This window comes from Sus scrofa, chromosome 16, assembly GCF_054392235.1.
Source record: "Sus scrofa isolate SSC_HxYL_T2T_F1_AM1 chromosome 16, Sscrofa_HxYL_maternal_Yorkshire_Landrace_v2.0, whole genome shotgun sequence".
In the NCBI taxonomy this organism is placed as follows: domain Eukaryota; kingdom Metazoa; phylum Chordata; class Mammalia; order Artiodactyla; family Suidae; genus Sus; species Sus scrofa.
The window spans coordinates 53,019,470-53,041,185 of record NC_139398.1 but is presented as its reverse complement, the minus strand read 5'-3'; the positions used below and the strand labels follow the sequence as shown (position 1 = coordinate 53,041,185).

Sequence of the window (21,716 nt, the reverse complement as noted above, 5' to 3'; positions counted from 1 at the left end):
AGAAAACTCCTAGAGAGATAAATCTTTTAACAAAATATTTACATGAAAAGTGGCCAGTTTTCTTCCTTGGAATAGCAATCTGTAAAAATAAGAGCCACCATTAAAAAGTAGCATGCCCTTGACCAAATTTATTGGTGAGAATGTGGAGATTCTCACCCAATAATGGTGAAACATCATACATTAGGTAATGGGTGGAGATTGGGTTAGATCTGCCTTTTAAGGCAAAGTCAACTTTTTAGTGTAAATCCTTTTTCTAGAGAGTTATGTACTGTCTACATTTAGCGTAAACTAACAGTTCTATTATGGACTACTTTCAATGTACATGTTCATGCATCAGAAGCCAATTTCCTTTAACAGTACATTTAAAGGGTATATTTTGGGGTGCTAATGGATACTTCAACTTAAGTAATGGTATAGGTACAGATCAAACTGCACTATTAATCTTGTTAATACCACACTGGAACACACACTGTATATATATGTATTATCCTAAGATAAAACTCTTTTCAGAATTTTATTACTTTTTATTATACACCAACTAGTTTATATTTTAGTTCTTTACAAAGAAAATGCTAAGAAAATCATAACCATGTTGTTATTGTTTTAAAATCATAATTCCAGATTTTTTTACATATAAGATGGAATGGTCCAGCAGCTATGTCCACTGTCACAGACTTTAGTTCCATTCAATGATATGGCACATCCTGCAAAATCAACTAGTCACACACAAAAAATGTCTCAATTACAGTAAAAATGTACACACAATCAAGGTAATTTACACTGACAAATAAGGAATGTAATTTATCTTGGCTGTGCTTCAGAAATTTAGGGTCAATAGCCTTAGTCAAGGCACAAAGCAGGAAGAGGTGAGCACAGCTGTCTCTAGGAGTGGGCAAGGTATGTACAATCACTGATGAGGTATGCATGCACAGAAAGAATTTAAAACTGCTCAGTCCTGCTATGAAAACTGAACTGAGTTAAAAGGAAATGCTGTGGCTTCCCCCTACTATTCAGCTCTGGATCAAGTCCACAATCTTACTTCATCATACAGAAAATAAAATTGGCAAGGATCTCCAAAAGTAAATCACTATTTGGGTAAATGAAACAAAATGTTTCACTATTCCCAAATCTTGGTTGTGCATCTTGGAGTAGAAGCATTTTTTAGACAAAGGAGTGTTTCACAAAATTGAAATGTCATTCAGGTGAAGAGACAAGACATTTTCCACAGACACTTAAAATTTCAAACTGTCAAATGGCCCTTATAGCTGAACCATTGTATGTTACAGTAGCGAGGGTTCCAGGGATCTGTTAGCAGCAAATGCTGATTTAAAGGGCACGGGGTCTTTTTGGGTTGATTTGCTTGCTGGCCTGTTCTTCCTCTTGTAGAGCTGCACGAAAAGATTTCACTTTATCTTGAAAAAGAAAAGAACAGGGGAATAAGTACTGCATTACATGCAATGGTAGTACACAGCTTTTATGGGTCCTATCAAGTTAGTGCTCTTATTTCATAACATTAACTCAGGATTTTTCTTTTTGTTGTTTGTTGTCCAGAAACTCAGAACTAAATACAATGCTCAACAAGCAACAGATTTATTAGCCTTTTGGAAATAATTGGGGGTTTTTTTTTGTATCTTCAACAGATTTCCACTAGATTTGGCACATTCTACAGTATTCAATTTTAACTTATTTGAATTCCTTTTTGCAGTGTATACAGGCTATATATGTATGTTAAAAAAGACATTTTTTCTCTCAATATTATGAAATATCTACTCCTATTTTTAAATTTTTTTGATATTTTTGGCTCCCCCTTGGCATACGTATGGCCAGGGATCAAATCTGCACAGCAGTGCTCCCAAGATGCCACTGATCCTGTTGTGCTAGAGTGGGAACTCCTCTTAATTCTTATTTTACCTTTTTAAGCTATGAAACTTAAAAATTTTCTTTTTCACTTTTGGATGCCCTGTAGCATATGGGGCTCCTGGGCCAGGGATCAGATCCAAGCCATAGCTCGACCTAAGCTGAAGCTGTGGCAACGCTGGATCCTTAACCCATTGTGCTGGGCTGGGGATCAAACCTACATCCCAGCACTCCCAGGATGCCTCCCATCCTGGTAGGCCACAGAGGGAGCTACAGATTATTTGAATTTTTAAGAAGAAATCTCATTTTTTCCTTATCAGGAATTGCAAAAGGGTACAATGGGAAAGGGAGATTATGGGACATAAATTTCTTGGCCTTAATTTTGTCTTACTGTCTATCATGTACTGATTCAGTTATTAAGAGTCAGAAATAGGTGAGTATAATTGGCAGACACAAATAACACATGTGAAGGTGAGAAATCTTTTTACACTGATTCTCAGCTGGGAGTGATTTTTGCTCCTCCCTCTGCCCCATCTTCCTGGGGACATTTGGTAATGTCTACTGACATTTCTGACTGTCACATTGGGGTGGGACTGTCATTAGTCAATAGAGACCAAGGATATTTTTAAGTCCTGTACACCAGCAGCTCCCAATAGTTTCCCAATTTTTAAAATGTGTTTATAGGAGTTCTTGTTGTGGTGCAGGGGAAATGAATCTGACTAGGAACCATGAGGTTGCAGGTTTGATCCCTGGCCTTGCTCAGTGGGTTAAGGAGCTGGTGTTGCTGAGGCTGTGGTGTAGGCCAGCAGCTGTAGCTCCGATTCAACCCCTAGCTTGGGAACCTTCACATTCTTTGAATGCAGCCCTAAAGAAAAAAAAAAAGTGTTTACAGTGAAGGAATCCCTGTCACGGCTCAGCAGTTAGCGAACCCAACTAGCATCCATGAGGACGTGGGTTCAATCCCTGGCCTCGCTCAGTGGGTTAAGGATCCAGCATTGTCATGATCTGTGATGTAGAGGTTACAAATATAGCTTGGAGCCCACGTTGTTGTGGCTCTGGCATAGGCTGGTGGCTACAGCTCTGATTCGACCCCTAGGCTGAGAACCTCCATATGCCGTGGGTGTGCCCCTAAAAAGACAAACACAAACACACACACAAAATGAGTTAACGGTGCAAAAGTTATATGGCTTTCGGAAAAAAGACATAGTCTTTTAAATATCTTTATATAAGATATAAAGAAATCTCTTCCCCTTTTTGTAAGTATGAAGTTTAAAAATATGACTTTTCTGAAATTTAGAAAGGAATTTAAGGACTTCTGGATCTGCTGCCTAGCATACTAGGTCTCAAATTATTATATTATCTGTAAGAATACCAAAATTATCTCTGGATGGTAAAATTTTTCTATGAAGGAACTGAATAATACAATAATTAGATAGTAATTTCTTCAAAGTTGTGGATATACTTGACTTTTTTGTCTCTTTAGGGCCACATCTGTGGCACAGGGAGGTTCCCAGGCTAGAGGTCGAATCAGATCTGTAGCCGCCAGCCCATACCAGAGCCAGAGCAATGCACAATCTGAGCCAAGTCTGCAACCTACACCACAGCTCACAGCAACACTGGATCATTAACCCACTGAGCAAGGCCAGGGATCAAACCCGAGTCCTCATGGATTCTAGTTGGGTTTGTTAACTACTGAGCCATAATGGGAACTCCGGATATACCTGATATACATGAACAGAGAAAATATGAGTGAACTTAGTTGAAAGCTACATTTTACCGAGAAAAAAAAATTAGGATGCACTGTGATTTGTCTTTGAATAAAACGCATACAGAAAAAGCTGCTTTTGTACGTTACGACAGATTAGAAAAACGATCAAAACACTTTTTATTGTTTTTTAGGGCTGCACCCACAGCATATGGAAGTTCCCAGGCTAGGGGTCCAATAAGAACTGCAGCTGCTGGCCTACACCACAGCCACAGCAATCCTGTGGGATCCTTAACTCACTGAGCAAGGCCAGGGATTGAACCCACGTCCTCATGGATACTAGTCAGCTTTGTTAACACTGAGATTTGACAGGAACTACCAAAACACTTTAAACCAAGACTTGAATATGAAGAACAGAAAAAACAAAAGCAAATTTTAGAAATTTTACATCTGCCCAAACAATTCTAAACTGGCAAAATGGTTACTGCTGACTCTACAGGATATGATTTTGAATAACCAACTTTACAAAAAATCTAATTGAAAACATTAAGCAGCTTTTTTGGTGCTAAAAACTAGCAATTTCAACCTGGTTCCATGCTACATTGCAAATACACACAAAGATGCCTACTTGCTTATAAATGAAGACAGCTAATGTGCTAAGAAATTAGCACATAGAATAAATGCTTATGGAGTTCCGTCGTGGCTCAGTGGTTAACGAATCCGACTCGGAACCATGAGGTTGCAGTTTCGGTCCCTGGCCTTGCTCAGTTGGTTAAGGACCCGGCTTTGCCGGTCAGATCCTGCGTTGCTGAGGCTCTGGAGAAGTCCGGTGGCTACGGCTCTGATTAGACCCCTAGTCTGGGAACCTCCATATGCCGAGGAGTGGCCCTAGAAAAGGCAAAAAAAAAATAAAAAATAAAAACAAAATGCTTATCTGAAGCTGCATATATAAGTTAATTAAAAAAGCCAAGACAGAAGACATAGCATGTAGGGGAGCCACATGCTTCCCTTCATAAGCAAAGTTGGAAGTTTTTTTTTTTGGTTTTTTCAGGGCCACACTTGCAGCATATGGAGGTTCCCAGGCTAGGGGTCTAATCAGAGCTACAGCTGCCAGCCTACGCCACAGCCACAGCAATGCTAGATCCAAGCCTCATCTGCTATCTACACCACAGCTCATGGCAATGCCGGATCCTTAACCTACTGAGCAAGGCCAGGGATCGAACTCGCAACCTCATAGTTCCTAGTCCAATTCGTTTCTGCTGCGCCACAATAGGAACTCCCCCCTTCATTTTTTTAAACAAGTGTTCAAAGGAAAAACATGACCCAAGATTCACAGAGAGGAAATATATGTATGAAGCTATATAGAAAGATGACCCTGAATGGATCTAACCAAGAAAAGTAATTCTGAAAAGCATCAGCCTACCAAACTAAAACTGAATCGTTATATAAAATGTACAGACTTGTTAAAATATATTTTCCCTCTTTAATCATAAGATGTCTTTATCTTCTCCAAGATGCTCTTAATTTTCACTTCAGATGTCTGAAGTGACAATATGAAATCCTCCCATGAACTACATACAAATATTAGGCAAATTTCAAACACTAAAATGAAAAAAGAATTACCCCGCAGCTCAGTTAAAATGTCTATTTTCTGCTCAAGAATAGCTTCAAGTTGCGTAGCATATGAATCTACATCATAGTCTACTTCTTCAGTCATCTCCAGGAGAGCCTTTTCATCTTCGAACCATCGAATAGATTCCTAAAATGAATATCCCCCGAAAAAAAGGAAAAAAAAAAAAAAATCAGCACTCCAATAAGCCCCTAAGACAGAAACCAATTTACAAATTTTATGTTTTATATATAATCAAACATACTCAATATGGTGCTCTCTAAAATATTAGCAACCATAAAATATCTTTATTTACAAAGTAAAATTAGGAACATTTCCTTAAATTTGAACACAAACACAGATATACTACTAGGCTAAACAAGAAGACTTCATCTTATTTTTACACCAGAGGTTTGGGAGAGGGAATGAATCAAACAGAAACACACACACACACACCAATGAGCAGGATAAATCTAGAACCCTCAACAACTATCCCTAAAACAAAGAGAGAATGAATATAATAGTAAGTCTGCAACTTGAGGCCTCTGGCAACCTAGAACTTGTAAGTTATCTGGAATTTGAGGCCTCTCAGTGGTTGGGCCAAGAGGTAATCCTAAATTCTAAACATTACCTCTTCAACATTTTGACTATAAGGGACCAATGGCTAGCCCATTTTAGAAGAGTCAAATGAACCACTAAATAGTAGCTACTTGTTACTATTCATAAATACTTTAAGGAAAGCCTTTATTCTTAACTGATTTTAGATATGTGGAATTTATGAGTTTCATTCTTTAAGAATATCTGAATCATATGGATTAACAAGGTAAGATCATTCTAAATTAAATTTTTTGGATATAAAAATGGACATTTTCTATTTTTATGCAACATATAACTTCACTTTTCCAAACATCAATGCAATTTAATGTATAACCAGGCCATGAATCATCTATTAGAAAACTATGCATCAATTAAAGTTCACACATAACACACACACCAATATTTTTCTTTTCCTTCAGCTATACATTTAATTTTTTTTTTTTTTTTTGTCTTTTTGCCTTTTCTAGGGCCGTTCCCACGGCATACGGAGGTTCCCAGGCTAGGGGTCGAATCGGAGCTGTAGCCACCGGCCTATGCCAGAGCCACAGAAACGCAGGATCCAAGCCACATCTGCAACCTACAGCACAGCTCACAGCAATGCCGGATCCTTAACCGACTGAGCAAGGCCAGGGATTGAACCTGCAACCTCATGGTTCCTAGTCGGATTTGTTAACCACTGCGCCACGACGGGAACTCCTATACATTCAATTTTTGAAAAAAACCCTAGTGTTAGAAATGGCGGATCAGGAGTTCCTGTTGTGGTGCAGTGGAAACGAATCTGACTAGGAACCATGAGGTGGCGGGTTTGATCCTTTACCTTGCTAGGTGGGTTAAGGATCCAGTGTTGCTGTGAGCTGTCGTGTAGGCCGGCAGCTGTAGCTCCAATTCGATCCCTAGTCTGGGAACCTCCATATGCCACAGTTGTGGCCCTAAAAAACAAACAAAACAAAAAACAGAGGAGTTCCCGCTGTGGCACAATAGTTAATGAATCCGACTAGGAACCATGAGGTTGTGGGTTTGATCCCCGGCCTCGCTCAGTGGTTTAAGGATTCGGCGTTGCCGTGAGCTGTGGTGTAGGTTGCAGACGCGGCTCTGATCCCTGCTGCTGTGGCTCTGGCCGTAGGCCGGTGGCTATAGCTCAGATTTGACCCCTAGCCTGGGAATCTCCATATGCAGTGGGAGCGGCCTAAGAAATGGCAAAAAAAAAAAAAAAAAAAAAAAAAAAAAAAGAAAGAAAAAGAAAAAAAAGAAATGGAGATCACAGTATGGAGGAACAATGAATGGAACCGTAAAACAAATACTGGATTAAAAGAACACCCAGTTCTGCCAATAAACAAAGCACTGGTAGACTTCACCATAAAGTAGCAGAGTGGCAAATGATGGTCTTTATATGACACCTTGTTTCAGAAGGGCACAGACGGCTATACATATTAATTTTAGCTGCTGATTTATTAAATCATTTGAAACAAATCATGTAAGGACACAGGTATGCTTTCTAAGAAATCTATTTTGAGCAAGACAAGTGCATGCACTTCTTTCTAACAAGGCATTCACAATTCTACTACTGGATTCCAAAACAAGGTTCAGCAATAATTCTCCTGAAACAATCTTCCTTTTCTGCAAAGAATGACTCTTCCTCAACTGCTCTGGTACCCTTTAGAAGTTTTTTCTACTACTGTCAAACTGGCCTACCATAAAGAAAGGGGAAGTGGAGGGCAGAAGTTCAACTCGTCTAAAAACAGACAAATGGCAAAAGCAAACAAAGTGGGAGAAGAGTAGAAAATAAATGGTCTTTTCACCACAGTTGCAAACATTCATTGTAGCCATCATTCATTCTATTCAAAATTTATTATGTCATATGCCTTATGAATACATATATACATAAATGTAAACAAGCATTTTTTTAGATTAGTGTGATAGTCAAAAGAATTATGAAAGTTGCTAGTTTATTTCTCCAGAGAAACATTTGATGAAAGATCCTGTTTTACTTTACCTGGAACACTGCCCTGTGATCTTCTAAAACTTGTTCTTCCATTTCTACCATTTGTGAGACAGCTTCATGGAAAGTAAACAATTGTGGAGAAACCTCTTCTTCCTTAAAACAAAATTTAAAAATTATGACACAAGTTTGTATTTTATTTTTGGCTTTTTTTTTTTTTAGGGCCACACCTGTGGCATATAGAAGTTCTGGGTTAGGGTTCGAATCAGAACTGTAAGTGCCAACCTACACCACAGCCACTGCAATGTGGGATTCAAGCAATGTCTGTGACCTACACCACAGCTCACAGAAATACCAGATCCTTAACCCACTGAGTGAGGCCAGGGATCAAACCCACATCCTCATGGATACTCGTCAGGTTTGTTTCTATTGAGCCACAACAGGAACTCCCTTAAGTTTATATTTCAAATGTTATAATAAAAAGTAGTTTTCCTATGTCACTTACAAAAATGACACAAACTGAGAGGCTTGAATGTTTAAAAGACTACTAAAAATATAAAATGAAAGGCAAAGCCATAATTTCTTTCTATGGGTCAAAGGAATTTCACGTAACACTCAATAAGGCAACTCAAACTTAAGAATATCAGTAAGGAATAGTTTTCACTTAGCCCAAGCTTTACTGGAGAATTACTCTAAAAAAGCCCTCTCTTTTCAGGTACAACTTTTCAGAAACACATTTATAAATATACTGAAATATTTCTTCAGTATTGTTTACTTTTCACAAACAAGTTAATTCATATAACTGTCTTAAATTTCTTTTCACTAGAAAAGAGATGTAAACAATATCCTTGATTGTGACTATCAACTTAGTGTTCTGAAGGTCTCAACTCTTATTAAATCTTAAGTTGTGAATGGCACTATATAATTTGCTTGCTTGTTTTTACAGAAAATTTATTTTAATTAACTAATTTATTTATTTTTCTTTTTAGGGCCTCACCTGTGCCATATGGAAGTTCCCAGGCTAAGGAATGAATTGGAGCTGCAGCTGCTGGCCTAACGCCACAGCCACAGTAAGGCAGGATCTAAGCTGCACCTGGGACCTATGCCACAGCTTGTGGCAAAGCCAGATACTTAACTCACTGAGTGAGGCCAGGGATCGAACCTGCATCCTCATGGATACTAGTCGGGTTCTTAACCTGATAAGCCACAACGGGACCTCCAGTTTTTACTGGAATTTTAATGTGAAAATTCACAACTTTACTTCATCAACAAAGAACCGACATAATGTACACAACATATATTTTGATCCTACATCAAGCAAACTTCTCTGGCCTTGTATTCTGTTTTGAGCCTCTTCCCAACCCCAACATCTAATGATTAATTTCCTCAAAATGTGGCTTTAGTGATAGAGAAGTTCACTTAAAATTGTTCTATAAAATGTTAGTAGAGGGAGTTCTTGTTGTGGCTTAGCAGGTTAAGAATACGACTAGAATCTGTGAGGACTTGGCTTTGATCCCTGACCTTGCTCAGTGGGTTAAGGATCCAGCATTGCCGTGAGCTGCAGTGAAGACACAGCTGAGATCCAGTGTTGCTATGGCTGTGGCATAGGTGGGCAGCTGCAGACCCCATTCGACCCTTAGCCTGAGAACTTCCATATGCTGCAGGTGAGGCCCTAAAACAAAAACAAAAACAAAGAAAAAAAATTTAAAAAAAGAAGAAAATGCCACTATAGGGTTCTTAGTGGAAGAGGAATGATACAAAACTATGTAGATTATACATTTAAATAATGAAGTTCAATAACCGTGAAAATGTGTTTGTGCTTTCTTGTTATTTCCTTATACCTCTTTGTCCTTGTGCAATGGACATATATTATTTTTGAGCAACAGAGGAATCAAAAATTTAAATTAAGACAAGGGGGAGGGAGTGGGATGGACTGAAGGTTGAGTTTAGCGGATGCAAACTATTACATTTAGAATGGATAAGCAATGAGGTCCAACTGTACAGGACAAGGAACTATATCCAGTCTCTTGGGATAGACCATGATGGAAGAGTATAAGAAAAGAGATTTATATATATATGTATGACTGGGTCACTTTGCTGTACAGCAGAAATTGGCACAACATTTGTAAATCAACTACACTTTTAATATACAAAGAAAAAATTTAAGTTACGAAATGTCATCAAACATTCCAAAAATATAAAAGCAACCAGATTTAACAAGTGTCAGTATTTTGACTGATTTTGATATAGTTCATGCATTCTTTTAATACATGTGCATGTGTCTGTAGTTCTAAGTTTTATATATATGGTATACTGTATGTACAATTCTTAAACTATTTTTTTCCCTATATCACTTCGAATTTTAATACCGGTATAAAATATGACAAAAAGAATAGTGGATCAGGAGTCAGCAAACTTTCATAACGTATTTTGGACTTGTGAGCCATACAGTGACTGATGTGAATGAGCATGGCCAAGTTTCAATAAAACTTTATTTGTAAAAACAGATGGCAGGCCCATAAGGCTTTAGTTTGCTGACCCCTGATTTAGATGATAATTTCCACTTATTGTGCTATAGATAAAATGACTAGGATTAGGTAATCACAACTATATTAAGTCACTTACATTTTGTTCACAAAGAAGTTTTAGATCATCCCTCTGAGGGGAACTCCCCACACCCCACTGTGCCTCTAGGTCATCAATCTGATTTGGTGGATGATGCATTATTGGACGGACATCACCAGCAGCAGTTGGATCCACAGTCAATTCTTTCACCCTATAAACACATAAGAGGTATATAAAATTAACAAAGACTCATGCAGAGGATTGAGCAAATGCCAACAGAAATTCAACTAACATATTAATGTTGATGATGTCAGCTTTCCAGATCAAATCTAATCGAAATCAGTCAAATACTGTTAAGTATGTTTAGGTGTTTAACTGTAGGAATTTACCTAGGTATAACTTTATGAACACTTCACACATTATTGTGCATAACAAATGAGAATCAATAAAGTATGCAGATTCAGTACTTCAAAATAAAAGACTTGTTGGAATTAAACTATATTAACAGAAAAATGCTAACAATGATACTTAGATCAATAAATGAATCACTGCCCAAAGTCAAAGAATTTAATACATTATGCATATCTTGGGTAGTGATAAGGCTCAGTTAAAATAGTTATATGTGAAATAATATTTCTAATCGATAAAGATTTTAAGATTGTAAAGGTCTATCATTAAAAAAAGTTTACCCATTACATGTAAATTGACACATTTGGGAGAGGGTACACTTTATTTATTTATTTTGGTCTCTTTTTTTTTGCCATTTCTTGGGCTGCTTCCGAGGCATATGGAGTTTCCCAGGCTAGGGGTCTAATGGGACCGTAGCCACCGGCCTAAGCCAGAGCCACAGCAACGCGGGATCCAAGCCACATCTGCGACCTATACCACAGCTCACGGCAACGCCGGATCCTTAACCCACTGAGCAAGGCCAGGGACCAAATCCGCAATCTCGTGGTTCCTAGTTGGATTCGTTAACCACTGTGCCACGATGGGAACTCCTATTTTGGTCTTTTTAGGGCCACACTTGCGGCATATGAAGATTCCCAGGCTAGGAGGTGAATCAGAGCTGTAGCTGCCAGCAATGCCAGACCGAGCCACATCTATGACCTACACCACAGTTCACGGCAATACTGGATCCTTAACCCACTGAGTGAGACCAGGGATCGAACCCACATCCTCATGGATACTAGTCGGGTTCATTAACCACTGAGCCATGAAGGGAACTCCAAGGGTAACTTTTTAAGTCAAGAGGATCCTAGTGATTTCCCTGCCAGAATGTATACTTTTCATTTAAAATTATCCTTCAATGGTAAATATGCAAAGATGACATCATCCTTAAAAATATGAAGGGGATAAAGGAAGCTTGAATTCTAAATCACATTTTAAAACAAATAAATTAATAAAGTACATAAAAATGGAGATCATGCAGTATAACCACCACCTGCCAAACAAAATGAAAATGAAAATAAAATGGCTCAGGACAAAATAAGTATAAATGAAAGAGTTATACACAGCACAGTTGAAAAGAAACTATTAAAATAAACATCTTAGGTATAGAATGAAGTAGACCTGGTAATTGAAGGAGAAAAGTCGTCATACTCATAAGAAGGAGAGAGATCAGGGCGACTGCCACTACCCTGTGAGAAGGGAATGTCTGATGGACTAATTCCAAACTCCTTTACTCTGCAGCACCAAAACAGCAACAAATTAAAAGAAAATGCTCTTGTAAAGACAGCAATGCATATTTTAAATTTCCACATAGCACTCAATTTGTTTAGAAAAGGATCAATATTGTTGTGACAATGTATTTAGAATATTTAAAAAATAATCAATGCGAAGAGGTTTTTGATTCCTTCTGATTCTCTGCTTCACAGTCCTTCCTTTTTTCATGATCCTTTATAGAAGTTTAACTAAACCATCACCTAAATTTGAAATGCCCCTTTGATAACTACATGATCACTCCATCTAACTTTTTTCTTGTTAGGGGTGCACATGTGGCATACGGAACGAAGTTCCCAGGCTAGGGATCTAATCGGAACTGCAGCTGAGGCCTAAGGCACAGCGATGGCAAAGCTGCACTTGCGACCTATGCTGCAGCTCGTGGCAACGGCAACGACAGATCTGTAACCCACAGTGAAGCCAGGGACTGTACCCACATCTTCGCAAAGGCAATGATGGGGTCTTAACTTGCTGAGCCACAATAGGAACTCCTAGTTTTCTTATGTAGTCAACACAATGAATGTTTTGTTTATTAGCATAAATGCGCCTTCAACACTCTTGCTATCTTTTCAAACAGGATACAAGAGAATGGATGTCCTAATGGCATCCATTGTTTATAATGAATTAACTTCTTTTCTATGCACCTGGAATGATACTATGAAACACACTTGGAACAAACTGAAAACCATCACTCAAATAACTTCCTGTGTTTGGTGATTCAGTTGAACTGTGGTGAAGAAAACCCTTTAGCAATGGAATTTAAGGTGCTTTTGCCAAGGTCTCTAATAGTTATATTTAACCAAATCATGGCTTTTCTGATCCAATCTTTGTGACTCCTTATGTCTCCTTTGGGCCAATCTCATTTCATAATAGTAGGCAATATTTATTAACTTTTTTTCCCCCTTTTTTAGGGCTGCTCCTGCAGCACATGGAGGTTCCCAGGCTAGAGGTCTAATTGGAGCTGTAGCCACTGGCCTACACCACAGCCACAGCGACGCCAGATCCAAGCCACGTCTGCGACCTACACCACAGCTCACGGCAACGCCAGATCCTTAACCCACTGAGCAAGGCCAGGGATCAAACCAGTAACCTCATGGTTCCTAGTCAGATTCGTTAACCACTGAGCCACGATGGGAACTCCTTAACTATTTCTTATATATCAAATATTATGGTTAGTAAATTTTAGACATTATATTATTTAGTCATTATGACAATCTAGTAACATTATTATCACCACTTCACAGATGAGAAATTGGTTCAGAGCAATAAAGTACCTTACCCAAGTTCAATCAATAAGAATGCAGCATAACTGAGGTTCAAACCTAGTTAGCTATGAATAGAAACCTTAATGTTTAAACAGTTCAATATACTAACAATATTCTTTGTTTTTCTCATTATTTCCCTTAGGTTGAATTAAATGAAATTACTGCTTAATAGCTCAAAATAATAATTTCTTCTACGTAGAATCTTTCTTTGACCTATGGTAATGTCTACTCTCAAAAGGTTCAGTATCAGATTCATTTGCCTTTTATTCTTTACAGTCACTTGGAAAGCTTATTTACACACATTTTCTAACACTGACTTAATAAATCTTTTTCTCTCAACCTCACTTCTTGATCTTTTAGAATCTCATATTTAGACCCACTATTAGCCCCAACCACACATTTTTCCTCTATTCAAAGCCCTCTTGCCCAACCTAAACTATAATATATGCAGGAATTATATTCCTCAAATGAGGTATCAAGGGTGGTTGAAAATCTTGATTCCTAGAGATATGGAAATAAAAGAATTATTTGTCCCACATGGTTAGTGATGTTGCAAATGAATCACCATACATGATAATAAATTAAAACATTTTATTTGGACCTAAATGAACTAGAGGAGTGGCCAGATACAGCATTTTCACATTAAGGAGATTTCTTTGCAGTCAGAAGTTTGAAGACATTGAGAGTTTTAATTCTACAACATGGTAAATATTTTATTACACTAAGCTGTTCCTCATCTCTTCTAGGAACAATTTTGAAATAAGAAGCATTTTAAATTAATGATACAAACTCCATAAAACCAAAAATGTTCACTACACAGATTGATTGAAAGTACTATAAAGCTAGGATCTAATAATTCAAAGTTGAAAAGGGAATTAAATTTAAAAATAAAGTTCTATTATATTTTTAAGAAGTTATTTTCTTAATTCCTTTTTACAAAAGGTCAATAGGTTTATTCTTTCCAGCAGTTTTTACTATGATTGCAAAAAATCTCTTTAGCTGAAACAAAATGAAAATGCAAAAGAACAAATGGCATGACCTCATTTATGTGAAGTTCAAATACGGGTATCTATATTGTTCAGGGATACAGTCATAGATAGTAAAACCATTTTTAAAAAGAAAGAAAGAAAAAAAAATGAGAAATTTATTTCATCCAAGTCAGGACAATGGCAATGGGGTAGAAATTAATGGATTTAGGCATGTTATTCAGGATTCATGATCAGAAACGGACACATGGGGCATTTTCAGGGGGACTAGAAATGTTCTATTCCCTGGTCTGATGACAGGAATTTTCACGTTTTAGGTACTCATTAAATAATTCACTTACATTTTAGATACTTTTCCGTATGCAAATGTATTTCATATTTTAAGAAATGATTCCATACAGAACACCAGAAAGAACCATGTTACCACTACTTAAATCCTATATTCCCCATGTATAACATTTAATATTATAAAAAATAATTTTAAGCATATAGCAAAATAATTAAAAAACAGACTGGCTCCTGATAATCACTTCTTTAGAGTATTAATATAATAAGAAGAATTTGGATGATTTTTTTTGGGGGGGGGGGGTTTAGAGCTGCACTCGCAGCTCATGGAAGTTCCCAGGCTAGGGGTCAAATTGGAGCTACAACCGCTGGCCTAAGCCATAGCCAAGGCAATGAGGGATCTGAACCCTATCTACAATTTACACCACAGCTCATGGCAACGGCAGATCCCCAACCCACTGAGCAAGGCCAGGGATTGAACCCACATCCTCATGGATACTAGCTGGATTCGTTTCTACTGGGCCACAACGGGAACTCCTGAATGATTTAAATGTTCTGAATTAATATAAATTATAACTTGGTTAAATGGAAGAATATAATCATAGTCTAGAATAAATAATAACATCATTCTACAAAAACTGTAACTGTCTTCCCAAATTACACAATACATTTTCAATTATTTTTAGAACATGACAAAATGATTCTAAATTTTATCTCAGTGAATAACATGCAAAATTCTTTTGAAAATGCAAAAGAACAATGTAAAAAGATTTACTTGATGAAATATTAAAGCATATACTGTTCTACTCCCCTTAAATTTCAAAATAAATAACCATTTCTCATACCTATTTGCATATCTTAATGTATTGAGAGTATTTTCACAGGATGCCATTCCTGGAGAGATTGTGGCAATCTATAGGAGAAAAAATGCAAATGTAAAGAAAACATTATAAATGATGACATATAGCTCATTAAAGTCTAATCTTAATATGGTTATCTAAAAAAATTATTAATGATACCTGAACTCCAAGATAATTCACTACCTCATAACCATAATCAGATATTAATTGCAAACTCCAATTAAAATATAAACAACACCAGAAAAGGATCAAAAATCAGACAGAAAATGAAGGTCAACACCCAGAAAAAGGGATGACTATCTGCCCCTCCTTTTGATAACTTTTTTGCCTAAGGGCAAATCCTGCCTCCGTGACACAAGACAACTAAAATTTCATTAGAAACCTGGAGTTTCACTGGTTAAGAAATTTAAAGAACAGAGTTTGGAGGTGGGCATCATAGCAGCTGGGAAGTGAAATTTATCTTAGAAGAGAAATAAGCACAGAGGGAGAAATTCAAATTCTACATAACATACTACCCAAATCTCTGGCTGACCCCTGAACTAACAATACACAAAGGTTGATTCCAAGAAACACAGCTAAGTCTGAAAGAACCACACCAAGCAGTTCCCATCATGGCTCAGTGGTAATGAACCAGACTAGTACCCATAAGGACACAGGTTTGATCCCTGGCCTTGCTCAGAGGGTTAAGGATCCGGCGTTGCTATAAGCTATGGTGTAGGTCACAGATGTGACTCGGATCTGGGGTTGCTGTGGCTGTGGCTGGCAGCTGCAGCTCCAATTCAACCCCTAGCCTGGAAACTTCCATATGCTAAGGGTGTGCCCCACACACCCCAAAAAAAGATCTACACAGAGACTTCAAAGTCATTTGCTGCCCATAGCAGGGAATACAAGAGTTTGGAGTAAGTTCAGCTAATTAATATCCTGCTAAAAGTAACAATAAATCAATGATCTTTAGCAAAACAACAAAATACAGAGTGTTTATAGGATATTTATTCAAAGTAAAAATTATATAACCCAAAATTCTTAACCTCTGAAGAAATAGAAAATTATGTCCAATGCTCAAGGAAAACCAATAGAACCCAAAGTCAAGAAGACTCAGATGTGGGATCAGCAGAATGCATTATAAATGCAATAAAATTCTATCAGACTGGCAGGGATTATAGTATCTCTCATAATAGAAGAATTAAAATGATTTGTCATTAATGTATTTTATAATTTTTCATAGATATTGTATAATTAATCATTTAGGAATAAAACAAAACAAAAGCAAGTATAAACTTACCATGCAGGTACGAGAGTTTTCACCTATGAATGAATCTCTTAACACCTGAGTGAGTTTACTTGCTCGGAAAGGAGTATGAGGTTTATTTCTACCTAAGGCCCTGATGCACTCCTGAAAATTAAGAAAGCAAGTTTCACATACATATTAGACTTATAAAGCGTAATATTAAATAAACATATTTTAAACATTTAAGATCTGAACAGCTCTGAAAATTTTAAGAGGTTTATAGTAAAGATGTTTCCTTAAATCTTAATTCAAGAAAATGAAATTTAAAACAAAAACAAAAAAACTCAACAAGTTGCTTTATTAATTCCCAAAGATTCCTCAGAAGATCACAACTAGTGTTTAGAACTGATAGACACAGGAGTTCCTGTTGTGGTCTGGCAGGTCAAAAACTTGATATAGTGTCCTTGAGGATGCAGGTTCCATCCCTGGTCTGGCTAAGGGAGTTAAGGACCAGCCTTGCCAAATGCTGCTATGTAAGCTGCAGATGCAGCTCGGATATGGTGTTGTAGCTACAGTATAGGCTGACAGTGGCAGCTCTGATTCAACCCCTAGCCTAGGAACTTCCATATGCCCCAGGGGCAGCAAAAAAAAAAGAAAAAGAAAAAAGTGATAGGGAAGAGAATAACTGTAAAGAACTAAACTTTTAAAGCAGTACCACGAAAAAAAAAAAAAAAATAGAATGCTGTCGTATAGTTCTGCCAATCTTTGCTTAGCTAGTTAAGGAAAAGATATAATACTGGCCTACCTTTTTGTCTTTTTTTTCTTTTGGTCTCTTTAGGGCCTCACCTGAGGCATATGGAAGTTCCAGGCTAGGTGTTGAACTGGAGCTTCAGCTGCCCGCCTATGCCACAGCCATAGCAATGCCAGATCTGAGTTGCGACTGCGACCTCCACACAGCTCACAGCAATGCCAGATCCTTAACCCACTGAGTGAGGCCAGGAATCAAACCCGCCACTTCATGGTTCCTAGTTGGATTCGTTTCTGCTGCGCCATGACGGGAACTCCTGGCCTAACTTTTTGAAAGCCATTCAACATTTTTTGAAGAAATTTCTTGGCTTAGTTTTGTAGTTCCTTGCCTTCTTTCAAGAAAAAAGACTAATTAATAATTAAGGCCCTGTGGGGAGTTTCCGTCATGGAGCAGCGAAACAAATCTGACTAGGAACCCTGAGGTTGTGGGTTTGATCCCTGGCCTCGCTCAGTGGGTTAAGGATCCAGCATTGCTGTGAGCTGTGGTGTAGGTTGCAGATGTGGCTCAGATCTGGCATTGCTGTGGCGTAGGCCAGCAGCTGTAGCTCTGATTTGACTCCTAGCCTGGAACAACCATATACTGTGGGTATGTCCCTGGAAAGACAAAAAGACGAATAAATAAATAAATAAATAAACAAGGCCCTGTGGAATCACCTTAAGTAACCTTGGAATTGACCTGCCAACTAACAGATCTTTATCCACTCCCAAAATAGAATAAATAATATCTATCAGGAAAATTTCTGGGTGCAATATAAATCTATAATTGCAAATATAAACAACTAAATTTTGATAACCTTTTACCTATTAGACAAAACAAGTACTATCATTTTTTTTTTTTGCTTTCTGGGGCAGCACCTGTGGCATATGGAGGTTCCCAGGCTAGGGGTCCAATCACAGCTACAGCTGCTGGCCTATGCCACAGCCACAGCAACTCAGGATCCAAGCTACGCCTGCAACCTACACCACAGCTCACAGCAACACCGGTCCCGGACCCACTGAGTGAGGCCAGGGATCGAACCCACAGCCTCACGGTTATTAGTCAGATTCATATCCGCTGTGCCACAATGGGAACTCTAGTACTATCATTTTATAACTGAGTAAACAAAACTAAAGTCAAAAGTAAAAGACTTTTCACAATTAAATGCACTTTATTTACCTTGAGTGCTAAAAGGCTTTTATTAATTTCAGCACCTTCAAGCCTAGTTTGTCTGTCTGCACTGGAAGTATCAGCTCCTCTTTCATTTCCAGCCAAATCGATGAGAGAAAATTTGCCATGTAGTTTTCCTTTCCTTCTAAGAATAATCTGAAATACTGCATGGCTCCGAGATGAATGTGCATTTGCAGATGTTTGACCGGATGTTCTACACAGTGATTAAGAACATTTTGATATGTAAAAAGTTCAACTTGTATGTTCAAATCACAGTATTTTCATTAACAGAAAAAACAAGGACTATCCAGTTTTCATCACTTAAATACAAAAGGGACACTCTCAGTCAATAACACTTAAACACAACCAGATTGATACAATTTAATCTGGCATACTTCAAAAGCTTTATGGATGGTGACTTTTATTTCCAAGATACAATGAACAACAATCTTGCTTTGCTTTTAGTTATACCCAAAGTATCTAAAACTGATTATGAAATTGTTTTTTAATTAAAATGAGAGTTACCTGCAACTGTTGCCTATGTCAATGAGTTTCAGTACATCTTCAACACATTTGACTTCCCGTTCCTGTAATCCCACCACTTGAACCTGTTGCTTTCCATCTTCGAGCACTCTTAATTTTGTTTTCCTGTTCAGCAAGTCAAACACCTAAAAATAAAAATAAAATTAGAAAACTGGATTTTTTTTAAAAGAATAGTTCTATAAAATAGAGACAGAGTCTGAAAATTACTTCAGAGAATCCTCGTAATAATTATTAGAATAATTATCAATACTGATGTTAAAGAATTTCCAAAGGAATTTAAAAAAATCTCACATATAGGGAGTTCCTGTCTTAGTGCAGCAGAAACGAACCCAACCAGGAACCATGAGGTTGCAGGTTTGATCCCTGGCCTTGTTCACTGGGTTAACGATCTGGCATTGCCATGAGCTGTGGTGTAGGTTGCAGACATGGCTTGGATCTGGTGTTGCTATGGCTGTGGCATAGGCTGGCAGCTGTTGCTCCGATTAGACCCCTAGCCTGGGAACCTCCATATGCCATGGGTATGGCCGTAAAAAGCAAAACATATAAACAAAAAACCTTCATATATAAACCTTTAATATAATATTCCAAATACATATAACAATTACGTGATGACAATGACTGCCCAATCATGTGAAGGTACTTAATTCCACTTACTTGTACACTTAAAAATGATTAAAATGGGAGTTCCCATTGTGGCTCGCAGTCTAAGAACCTAACACAATGTCCCTGAGGATGCAGTGGGTTAAGGATCCAGCGTCGCCTCAAGCTGCTGCATAGGCTGGTAGCTGCAGAATTGATTTGATCCCTAGCCTGGGAATTCATATGCTGCAGGTGTGGCCATAAAAAGAAAAAAAAAAAAAAAAAGATTAAAACTGTAAATTATATGTTATGTATATTTTAAATACAATTTTAAAATCTGAAAAAAAAAGTTATTTTTCAGTTTCCACTTACCTTTCCACTATAAATTTCAAAAAAGGTTGCATACACTTGAAGTTCTAACTTCTTATAGTTTGGCTTCTTTAGCATTAAAAAAACATCTCGAGCTGTCAAGAATTTCACATGGACAAAATTTGTTAAGGTGCAACAAATACTGTTTTTAAAAAGCAATTTAAACTTTTTATTTTTAGAGGAATTGGCTAATATTTACCTAGAATGATGGTATTCATAATAAAAATGAAGACTACAGTGAGGATTAATTTTATAAAAGAAACCATAATAACAGTTTTTCTACATTTAAAGTTTAGATGCCACTCTCCTTCATATTCAAGAAAATAATTCTATTATCTTCATAAACAGCATAAAATGATAGGTGGTCATAATAAGGTCACCTTCATAATCATTCGAAAGGGAAGCTTTTCACAAATCTTTTTTTCACAAAGCTTTTCACAAATAAAAAAAGTTACTCAACAGCAAACACTAAGCTCCAACAATGTGCCAGATTATGACACAAACATAATCAAAATTTGTCCCCAAAGCACATTTCTTTCCAAGTAGTCCGATAATATAAAACCGACAAAATATACATAAGTGTAGTATTACGGTTACCCTTAAAATTATGGACAATGCTTATAAATCTTATTTCCAAGTCACTTGAATAATATGTAAGAATACTATGAGTTTTTTTTTTTTTTTTTGGCTTGGGGAGTGGGGGGTAAGAGGGACTGCTGTACTCACAGCACACAAGTTCCTGGGCTAGGGACTGAATTGGCACCACAGAAGTGACCCAAGCCACAGCAGTAACAACACTGGATCCTTAACCCACTCAGCAACCAGGGAACTCCAAGAAGAAAGAACATTATAAATGATAGGCGAAAAGGACAGTTACCTGCTAAAGCATAAATTCCTTTAGAACAATCTTGGTTCTTTCCTGAAAAATCACCTCCCATCGTCTATATGTTAAAAAGAAAAAATAATTTAGATCCTAGAATTAAGCTATAAGGAAACTAAACTAGCTTTACATCAGGATGTAACTGTAATGAATCACTTACATGGGTCTTTCCACTTCCAGTCTGCCCATAAGCAAAGCATGTAGCCATTCCCCTTTCAAATATTGTTTCCACCAGTGGTCTAGCTGTAAACCTTAAAAATAAAATGTACCAGTCAGAATGTACTGTTGATATTTAAACAAATAAGAAATAAAAGTAATATCCTATAATTGCTTTAAAGCATATTTTCAGGTAGTAATTCCATAATAAACAATGGTCACAATAATAATGGTCAGGGAAAAAAACCTGACATTAACTGAGCTAAAGACATATATAGAAGACAATAGTGAAGTTAAAAAAAAGTAACTAAAGATAATATGAGCCAGACAAGTAGGATATACATAATAAAAACAAAAACAAGAAAACAAAACCCAATCCAATCCAGCAAAAGTATCAAAAGTTTCAAGAGAAACAGAACTGCAAGTGATAATCCCAACAGAAAAAAGCTAGAGGGGAAAAATACTATAAAAACATTATCTTAGACCACCTAAACAGGTAGAAAAGTGCTAAGATTTCCCTGAATACGAATAAGTAAATATAAATTATGCTTATAAGAACTGAATTCTTAGCTGATAGCCTCAATTTAGGAAAAGGATGCCAAAATATTACATATTGGTAC

The 21,716-nt window shown here is 37.2% G+C and overlaps 1 protein-coding gene across 6 annotated transcripts in view; it reads right to left on the bottom strand.

The window, feature by feature from the left end:
- Window positions 1–503: 503 nt before the first annotated feature.
- KIF2A (kinesin family member 2A) overlaps window positions 504–21,716 on the bottom strand; it is a 79,805-nt gene continuing 58,592 nt past the window's right edge. For 2 of the 6 annotated variants that reach the window (XM_021076561.2, XM_021076562.2), the window contains exons 10-21: window positions 21,101–21,191; window positions 20,938–21,001; window positions 20,064–20,155; window positions 19,095–19,237; window positions 18,579–18,783; window positions 16,670–16,780; window positions 15,373–15,440; window positions 11,842–11,955; window positions 10,333–10,483; window positions 7,762–7,863; window positions 5,186–5,321; window positions 504–1,412 (exon numbers count right to left, since the gene is read on the bottom strand). In XM_021076561.2, the coding sequence (XP_020932220.1) occupies window positions 1,327–1,412; window positions 5,186–5,321; window positions 7,762–7,863; window positions 10,333–10,483; window positions 11,842–11,955; window positions 15,373–15,440; window positions 16,670–16,780; window positions 18,579–18,783; window positions 19,095–19,237; window positions 20,064–20,155; window positions 20,938–21,001; window positions 21,101–21,191 (1,363 nt within the window). In that variant the 3' untranslated portion in view covers window positions 504–1,326. 6 annotated transcript variants of the gene reach the window in all.